This window comes from Chrysochloris asiatica, unplaced genomic scaffold (genome assembly GCF_000296735.1).
Source record: "Chrysochloris asiatica unplaced genomic scaffold, ChrAsi1.0 scaffold00348, whole genome shotgun sequence".
Classification (NCBI taxonomy): Eukaryota; Metazoa; Chordata; class Mammalia; order Afrosoricida; family Chrysochloridae; genus Chrysochloris; species Chrysochloris asiatica.
The window spans coordinates 2,047,386-2,057,309 of NW_006408866.1; the positions used below are offsets into that span (position 1 = coordinate 2,047,386).

General features: G+C 46.6%; 1 protein-coding gene across 1 annotated transcript in view; it reads right to left on the minus strand.

Moving 5' to 3' along the window:
• The window catches only part of DNAH3 (dynein, axonemal, heavy chain 3), a 230,804-nt gene that overhangs the window by 27,707 nt on the left and 193,173 nt on the right, over positions 1-9,924 (minus strand). Inside the window, exons 50-53 of the mRNA XM_006875979.1 lie at positions 9,626-9,734; positions 6,608-6,806; positions 2,643-4,784; positions 885-1,110 (exon numbers count right to left, since the gene is read on the minus strand). Coding sequence (XP_006876041.1) covers positions 885-1,110; positions 2,643-4,784; positions 6,608-6,806; positions 9,626-9,734 — 2,676 coding nt within the window. The remainder of the gene's footprint in view (positions 1-884; positions 1,111-2,642; positions 4,785-6,607; positions 6,807-9,625; positions 9,735-9,924) is intronic.

Consider the following 9,924-nt stretch of genomic DNA (forward strand, 5'->3'; position numbering starts at 1 on the left):
CTCACATGCATGTGAAAGTTGGACAGTAAATAAGGAAGACCATAGAAGAATTGATGCCTTTGGGTTGTGGTGCTGGAGGAGAATATTGAAAGTACCATGGGCTGCCAAAAGAACCAACAGATCTGTGTTGGAAGAAGTGCAGCCAGAATGCTCCTTGGAAGCCAAGACGGCCAAACTTCATCTCTCATACTTCAGACCAGTCGCTGGAGAAGGATTTCATGTTTGGTAAGGTGGAGGGTCAGAGAAAAAGAGGAAGACCCCCAGAGAGATGGATTGGCAAAGGGGCAGCATCAGTGGGCTCAAGCATGGCCACACATGTGAGGTTGGCCCAGGACTGGGCAATGTTTCGTTCTGTTGTACATAGGGTCACTATGAGTTGGTACCAACTCAATGGCACCTAACACCTATTTCCATGGAGCCCAAAGGACTACAGGTAGAATTTCTTTTTAGACATTTATGAATTTAAAAAATGAGGTTTGTTAGCATTAATCTACCTTTCTACACATGGGTTCTATCACCTCTGGCTTCCACAACCTCTCACAGCATATACCCCAGGATCATAGGAGAACTTCTTAATATAACTCCTGTAATATAACCCTTTGCTTCTGCAAATGTCCTTTCTGGCTGGAATGTCTTTGGCAAACTCTTACTCATTTTGTAAAACCCCAGGCAACTGACAGGCCTTCAGACTTTCCCCATCTCCCCACAATCTCACCGTTTCTGTGCTCCTTGGCTCTTGTTCAAGGTAATTCACAGAATCGATGTTATTCACCTATGGGCTGCCTTCTGCTAGATTGGATACTTATTAAGACTGGGGACTATGGCTTGTTCCTCCTTGCAGTCCCAGTCATCAACACAATCCCCAGAGATAGGAAGGGTCTCACCTGAATTGGTTGTGGGTGCTCTCAGGAACAATGACTTCCTCACAGATCTTTTCCAGGGCAGGCATCCAGCTTGTGGCCAGATGGCAATTCTGTAAGACCACCCATGTCCCATCTTTGATGGCTGTTTTGATCATTTTGGCAGCAATAGGGCCTTGGCCTTGGCCTAGGGAGATGGTCTGTGTTTTGCCACCTCCCATGCTAAGATCATCAGCAAATTTCAACAAGCCTGAGAAAAGGAAGAAAAGGAATTTTTAAAAGAGAACAGGTCAGCTAAGATCTTAGGAACAACAGAGACACAAAAGGAGGGGCCACATGAAAATTCTGGACTCAGAGAGCAACTCATCAGCTTTTATTAATTATAAAATAATCATCTCTTTGAGATAGTTTTAGGTTTCTGGTAAAATGGAATACTAAGCTACAACTGACTCCAAAAATATATGTAGTTTAAAATAAAAAATCATACAACCTGGAGAAAGAAGGTGGGTTTGAAAGAAAGAGAAATCCCCAAGGACCAAAAATGAAAACGGAGATCATATCCAGAGAAGAAAGCACACGACCAAAGAACTAGCCCAAATCCACTGCCATTGAGTTAATTCCAACTCACAGTGTATCTATGGGAACAGAAAGCCTTATCTTTCTCCTGTGGATTGGCTGGTGGGTTTGAACTGCCAATCTTGCAGTTAGCAATCCAGGGTTTATCCCACACTGCCACCAGGACTCCTTAACAAGTGAGCTAGCGACTGAGAAACCGCAAATGTATTTTATGAGAACATATAGGAATTTGTATAATGACAAATAAGCCATTTCAATTTCCTTGGCCATCTGTTGTCTTCCCCAGAGGTAGTCAATGTTACTAGCTTTTTGTGAATCCATTCAGAGATGGTTTATGCATTTAAATAAATGCATTTGTTGGTGGTTTTAAGTGCCTTCAAGTCATTTCTGACTCACAGCAACCCTGTATAGGGCTTCCCGGGCTTCAAATCTTTACAAAGCAGAAAGCCTCATTTTTCTCCTGTGGAGTAACTGATGGCTTCAAACTGCAGACCTTGTGGCTCACAGTCCAGTGCTTACTATATGGAGCCACTGTGCTCCCAAATAAATGTATGTTGTTGTTGTTATGTGCCATGGAGTTGGTTCGGACTCATAGTGACCCCTGTATGGGGTTTCCGAGGCTGTAAATCTTTACGGGAGCAGAAAGCCTCATCTTTCTCCTGAGGAGCAGCTGGTAGTTTTGAACTGCTGACTTTGCATTTCGCAGCCTGATTTGTAACCACTATGCTACCGGAGCTCCTTTAAGGATCGTAACTTAATACAAAAGTTTCAGCCCAGCTCCCCACCTCTCTTGCTGCAAAGTTGTCTCCCATGGGCATTAAAATTCTAACATCTAGACTGGTTAAGGAGTCCTGGCATGGTGTTGCAGGTTAATGCACTGGACTGCAAAGTCAGCTTGAACCTCAAGGTCAATGGTTCAAGTTCACCAGCCACTCCTCGAAAGCCCTAAACAGGGTCACTATGAGTCGGAACCGACTCAACAGCTCTTAACAAAACAAGACTGGATAAATAAAGTATGGTTAATCCTGTGCAGCCATGAGAAAGAATAAGGTCTTCCTGTGGGTTAATACAGAAGACTGCAAAGTCGGTTTGAACTGCAAGGTTGGTGGTTCAAGCTCACCAGCCACTCCTTGGGAACTCTATACAGTGGTGTCAGTCTGGGCTTTCCAAGTTCTATCCTTACATTATACAAAACTCTATGCTTACCTGCCATTGGGTCTGCGCCAGGAGACAGCACAAAGATCAGTGGTGCGCAACAGCTGGAGTCATTGTAGGAACCCTGGAGGTCAAACGTAGGGGGCTCAACGTACACCTTCCCCATGTGTTTGGCAATGAACTCACGAACAGCCGGGACAATTTTGTCAGGTCGTAAACATCGGAGAATCACCATCCTTTCCAGTCCTTGAATGAACTTCCATTGTCCGGGAAATGACTCCTCATGGGGCCAGGCTGAGTCATAGATGAACTTCCAGTCTTCAACGTTTTGTTGGAAATGATCCATTAAGCCTTTCAGTTTGGGTAATGAGGATGCACGGACAATTTCTGACCAGGCCTTCTCAGACAGCCATTCGGGAACTGGGTTGGTGAAGGGGTTATCTAGAGCAATGCCTCCAGTTAGAAGAAAGTACCAAGCTTCCTCATCAATTTGCTTTTTCTCTTTCATGATGCCGATGGTCAGGAGGAGGGAGAATAGCAGTTTGTCCTTCTCAAACAGAGAGCGGCAGACGTTGTTGTAAATGCTCAGGGTGAAATGTTCAATGATGTACTCAATACGTAGGTCCAGCTCCTCACTTTTCTTGCTGTTGGCCAGGGATTGGACATACAGGTTTATGAACCACGTCAGGGAGTACTGGTACATTGGTTCAATATTGGCCAGGTCAGAGATACAAAAGAAGATGGTGGCAGAATGAACAGCCACTGGCTTGTAGCCCATCCGGGTCTCGTCAATCTGCGTTTCTGTCACAGAAGCGATATCCTGTTTCTCAGATATTTCTTCAGACAGGATTTTAGAGGAAGACAAAACTTTGATGGCAGTTTCATCCTCAAGAATGTTGCCCTCAGACAAGGAGAGGACTTCCAAGATTTTATCTTCGATTTCCTTTAGCTGCTTCTTGTTCTTGGCGCTTTCCACGATCAACTTATTCTTTTTGTCTTCCAGTTCCGGCTTCTCCTTGGCAGCCACAATGCCAAGGAGTTGATCTTGGAGACCCAAGGGGGTGATCATGAAGTTAAGGAGGCAGACTTTCACAGCGACTTCTGGGAGATAATGTGGATTTCTCAAACGGGTTGTGATGTATAACTTGAAGTCCTTGGAGTATTCAATGATATTTTCGCCTAGCCTCATATATTCGACCCCTTGCTGCTTAAATGTTGACTTGAGCAAGATGGGTTCAATGAAGGCATCCAGTTCTTCCCCAACGTTTTCAAGCAAGACAGGGGTGCCAAACTGCAGGGCATTTTCCAGTGTCCTCACATAGCTGGCATCAGAAAACTTAATGACAGCCAGCTTATTAGCTTTCTCCATGTTCTTGATCCATTTATTGGCCTGCCCTTGAGGGTCAATCATTAAGGCCCAGCGTCTAGAATTGGACACAATGATGCCATTGTCAATGGAGAAGGAGTCAATGGGCAGCCCAGCAATCTGCCAGGCACGGATTTTTACGGGATCCCCTAATGTGTTACTGAGACTGAAGTCATTGGAACCAGGAATGACCTTCTCCGTGCACTGTTCCAACCACTGCTTTTGGCACCTGGTCCGATAATCCACCGTAAAGGCACCCAGGTAAGCCACAGTCCCCGAAGACACCAAGACATCTCCTGTCAGGTTAACATACCGGATCCCTAACTGCCGGGCAGCTTCTGTCCACCTGTCCTTTTCTCCCCCAAGACCACTGATCAGCTTCTCTGCCCTGATAAGCTTTTGGGAGCAGATTTCGATGTTTTCCTCCAAGGTGTTTTTCTTGTTGTTCACCTCTTCGAAGTCGTCATTCAGGGCCTGCAGGCGGTCTTCCACCAGCTTTAGCTCTGCCCGCTTCAGGTTCAGTTTCTGCATCTGCGCTTCCAACTTCCCTTCGGCTTCCTTCAGTCGCTCCCGTTTGGGAGCCACCACTTTGGCCACACGGTCGTACACCTCCATGGCCCTCACCCACTTGCACAGACCTTCACAGGCTGATGACACATTTTTAATGACAGCCGGCTGGAAGTCTGGGTGATCAATAAACCTCTCCCGGATCCTCTTCATGACAGTTGGGGGAATGTTGTCTTTATCGTATGTCTTAAGACTCTCCAAGAATTTCAGATCACCAAGAATCTTTCTTGACACCCCCCAGAAATCTTCTATCATCTTACCTGTTCAGTACAAGAAGCAGAGATGACAGGCTAGATCATTAAGACTTTCTGGTTGAGATTTAAAACTCTGTCGAAACTACTCCTTGCAGTTGTTAAAAAAATCCAAGCTCCTGGCCATGACCTAAAAGGCCCTGCCCAAGCTCACCAACCTCATCCTCACTCTCTGGTCTTGCTTGGGTCATTTCCATTCTTCCACAACCCTATTTGCTTCCTACCTGTGAGACTCTCACCTAAGCTCTAAATGGCATCTGACTGGCTCTTGGTCATACTTCAGATCTCATTTCAAAGCCACCCCATAGAGAGGTATCCCTAGACAACTCTTTCTAAGGTGGCCCCCTGTCTTACCCCTAGCATCTTCTTCCTTTTTTTTTTTTTTGATAAAGCTAGATTTTTTTCTTTCAATGTTTTATTGCAAATTATGTGATAGTTTACATGGGAGAACATTAGTTTTACATTCATTCTATCGTATATCATTTCATTGCCATGGTTACAATCCCCTCCTCACATCATCAACCAACCAAAGGGTATACACTACAAGCTCGCCCCTCAGTCGTCAGCACACAGCCCCTCTCCCTCTCCGGGTCTACAGTCCTCAGCTCTCTCTCTCTCATGCTACATCATCGTCTCTGCCTCCATCTTCGGCATCACTGCTTCTCTGGGTAGGGTCCTGTATTCTGCTCTTCTCCTTTGATGGAGGGACCTCCGCTCCTGGACTGCAAAGTCAACCACTCCCCTCTTTACCCCAGCATCTTCTTTGATCTCAGCTGCTAAGAGGTGGGCCTTACAAGAAAGAATCCTTTAGAAAGCTGCACAGGTATGAGCTGGTCTGAGCAAGGATGAGCTAGCCAGTCCCTCTTCATCTTGGCGGTCCCTGGAATCTCCTGGGAGTTCAAAAAATTACAAAAGCCTGTGCCTTATTTTCTTTATAGAATTTGTCACAGTTTGTCATTTTGGTTTACTTTTGATTGTTTACCTCTCCCTCAAAGCTGTAAGCTCTTGCTGTGATTACTAGCATACAGCTCAGTGCCTGATAGTCAGCAATAAATATCTACTCACCAAGCAGAACTTATAGAGTAACTGTTACCTTGTGTTTCATTCACAGATGGAGATGGCATATATTTTGAATATTCTTTTTCAGATTTGGAAAGTTGGTTGGTTGGATGGAACCTAAAGTGTCTGTTCTCCTTTTAAAGGACAGAGGCCATGAGAGAGGGAGCAGCTGAGGACTCGCAACTCATGGAAAGAGAAAGGCTGTGTGCTGGTGGCCAGGAGGCAGGCTTGCAGAATGTGCCGTTTGGTTGTTTAAATTATTATATATTCCTGAGGGTTTTTATGTACATCCAAAAAAAAAAAAGCCAGAGGGAATAGAAGCAAATTCTGTTGAATAATGTTGTATGGAGGAGATTGTCATTGCAATGAAATGATGAGTGTAAAACCAATGTGTGGCATGTGTCTGTGTGTCTGTTTGTATGTGTCTGTGTGTCTGTTTGGGTCTCTCCATTTCTTCCTCAGTCTCTGTCTCTCTGTGCTTCCTCCTCTTCCTTTTGCTCTCCATCTCTCTCCCTCGCCCACACATCCTGCTCTGTGCCTGCCCCATGTTAGTCCTTTTGTCTACATGGCCTTCTTATCCAGGATGGTCACAGGTCAGCTTCACCCAAATGACGGAGAGAGAAAGGATGGCAGAGAAACACAAGCAAGATCTCCCGTCCACAAGAACATCTCAACTCCTTTCTCCATTCAGTGCTACCCAGGGGCCCTGGCTGCGGTAGGGCAGGGGTGCTCTCTGAGGCCTCTGGAGGGGTGGAGAGGGAGGTAGAGATTACCAGAGCCGCCGGGGTCTGGCTTCCTCTCTGGTCGCAGCCCTTTCATAACACAGATGCTCTCCATGACCAACTTGACAGGGCCAGGGGGGTTCTGCATGGCCTTCACCAGGGAGATGTCTGCAGGGTTCAGGGTGTCCAGCGCTGAGAGGGCGGCTTCCAGGGCTGGCATCGCCTCTGCCAGGTCCCCCTCACATTCGTTCTGCAGGCAGCATGGAGACAAAGGGTGAGTGGGCCTGAGTGTTGCCAGGTACAGGGAGGAAGTCCAACCGGCCCTTTCTGGTTCTCCACTCAGGATTTGGCTTAACCACAGATTTGGATGCTCAGTGGATTTTAATTCCCCATGTACCTCTGGGGAATCCTAGTGTAGCATAAGCACTGGACTACTAACCACAAGGTTGGCAGTTCAAACCCATTGACACTCCCTGGAAGCCCTATACAGGGTCCCTATGAGTCAATTCAGTGACACTTAACAACAACATGTGGCTCTGGAGTTACATCATCAATAGCTGTACCCTATTTTCCTATAACCTGCCAGACAATTAGTGTCCCAACATATCCTATGTCTCCTAGTGGCCTTGCCTTTTCCCTGGGGACAAGACTGGGTGGCACCTTAGTTTTGGGGCAAGTTTGGTTGTTAAACTTTCTGGAGCAGGACAGAAGCCAAGGGACCCATGGCTGAGAGGACAAGGACCAGAGAAAGGTCTGCCTGTGGACACAGCTGAGGAGAAGCTGTCCTGACTGGAAGAACTGCCCTACGCATTTCTGACCCCGTGACCTTCGCTAATAGTCCCCATCACCGTGAATATGGTGTCTGAGTTCTGTGTGGCTACTGCAGTGAGTTATCGAACCAAGAAGAGAATAGATTTCTGTGAAGGAACAGCTGGTGTGCGAGTTGATAAAAAAGGTCAGAGGGTGGAGGCATGTCTGACCTCAGCCTCATGGGAATTGGCCTGGGGCTGATGCTGAGTTTGAGTCTCCTTCCCTTGCTAAAGTCAGAGGAGTCAGATGTTGGCCCCTCCACCCCGTTCTTACAGTTGGTTAGAAGGGCTTGCACAAGGTCTCTACTGGAGACATCATCTTTGACTGTGACTGGTAAGCCTGAGGGGGCTTCCGAATCAACAGGAGGCATTTAAAGCTTCTTCAGTTCAGGGCCCCGCCCAGAGTTTCTGATTCATCATTCTGGGTGGGGTCTGTGCATCTGCATGTTTCACAACACCAAAGGGGATTCGTGCATAGCACTCCTAGACTACTGGAACTTGAACTGGGAGAGGAAGGGGGAACGGACTCAAATGGGGTTGTTGTTAGGAGCCATTGAGTCCGTACCGACCCATAAGTGACCTTATGCACAGCAGAATGAAACATTGCCTGATCCTGGGCCAACCTCACTACTGTTGCCATGCTTGAGTCCATTGATGCTGCCACTTGGCCAATCCATCTCATTGGAGGTCTTCCTCTTTTTCTCTGACCTTCCACCTTACCAAACATGATATCCTTCTCTAGTGACTGGTCCCTCCTGACAATATATCCAAAGTATGAGGAGACTTAAGGGCACAGTGGGTTAGCTCAGCCGGCAGTTTGAGGAAGAAAGAGGTGGCAATCAGTTGGCTTCCATAAAGATGACAACCTTGGACACCCATGGGACAGTTGTACCCAGCTCACTACACTCTCTGTGAGTCAGACTCGACTTGGTGGCAGTGGGTTTGAATTTAGGGCAGTGGCTACTTGATGGGTGAAGCACTTTAAAATTTAAAAAAAAAAAAAAGTCATTAAAATGAAAACCTAGTATTTTTTTTAAAAAAACATTTGGGATGGAATAAAAAAAAGCATGGCACAAATCCCAACTGTGCTGTGAATGGGAACTAGAAGGACATGGGGAAAAATTAAAATTGAGTTTTTAAAGTTTTCTTCATGTGTGTTATTACTGTTACAACATATGTTTCAATGATAAAACTATCCTAATGAAACCTGACCTTGTGGGAAAAAGGAGCCAAGAGTGTCCCTGCACTGGGAAGCTCCTGGCTGGCTGGCTGTTTGCCGTTGAGTTGGTTCCGACTCATAGTGACCCTATATAGAGTTTCTGAGGCTGTGGATTCGAACTGCTGACCTGTGGTTAACAGCCCAACACGTAACCCACTAAGTCATGAGGATTCCTTCCTTGTTGAAGTTCTTAGATCCAGGGGAAGATTTTTGCCAAAACACCTAGAGATCTTCAAGGAATGCCGGGTTAACAGATGCTGAAAGAGACAAGAACCTTTGCCCAGAGCCGACACACAGAGAGAGTCTTCCCATAAACCCAACACTGAATCTGAACTAGCCTCCAAAAGCGTGAGAGAATGCATTTATTTGTTTTGTTTTGTTTTAAAAAAAAGGACTCTGTGACTTGGTAGGGCAAGGAGCGGCAGACTAGGCTGTTGGGAGTCCCATGTTCCTAGTCCCACCGAGTGGTGACCCCATCCACTTGGCCCTGGTCCTAGCAACCATATTTGGTGGTGGTGGTTGTGCCATCATTCAGTATCTTTATTAAGGGGCAATGGGCGACTCATTAACTTACAAAGAAAACGTTTGTGCTTGTGAAGCAAGTCTCGCAGATACCCTATTACTTCTCTTTCAGTCTCTTACTTATCTGGATTCCATGCACAGGGCTGAGCCCTGACTTTGCACTACGTACCACACTGGTTGCTGCTCCATGGAATTTCCTAGATTGGGTGTGAGGAGAAGAGAGAAAATTCACAGACCTCCTACAGTGTCTGAAAAGCTGACTTATGAATTCGGGGCCACACGAAAGCCTCCGGGAAACTAGAGAGCCATCACCAGTTTCTTCTTCTTCCTGGATAGACCCTTCTCCCTCCGCACACACCTCTAGGATTCCAGGACACGGGGTAGGATGTTAGCATTCAACCTCACCCTCCGCACCGAAACTCTAGGTGGCAATTTACTGCCTGCAGAGGGTGTGGCAGGGAGCCCTGGGTCATCTCCTTACAAGCCTTAGTCACTGCCTCCTTCTCCTCCATCTCTCACCTTCCCAGTGACATTGAAGAATGGAATCCTGAGTGAGGCTTCCCCTGGCCCTGTGGTAGCACTCCTGGTGACAGGCTGGCAAATCCACTTGGTGCAGGCCCAAGGACAACTGATTTGGACAATGCTAATAGGAACCATTAAGCCCTGACCATGACTTCACTGGCTTTTCTTCTAGTATGTCCATTTTATGGATGAGGAAACTGAGGTTAGGCAAGTGCAAAACAAAAATTGAGGCCTGGCATGCCTACAAAAAGGAGCTCTGGTTACAAATTGGGCTGCGAACTACAAGGTCAGCAGTT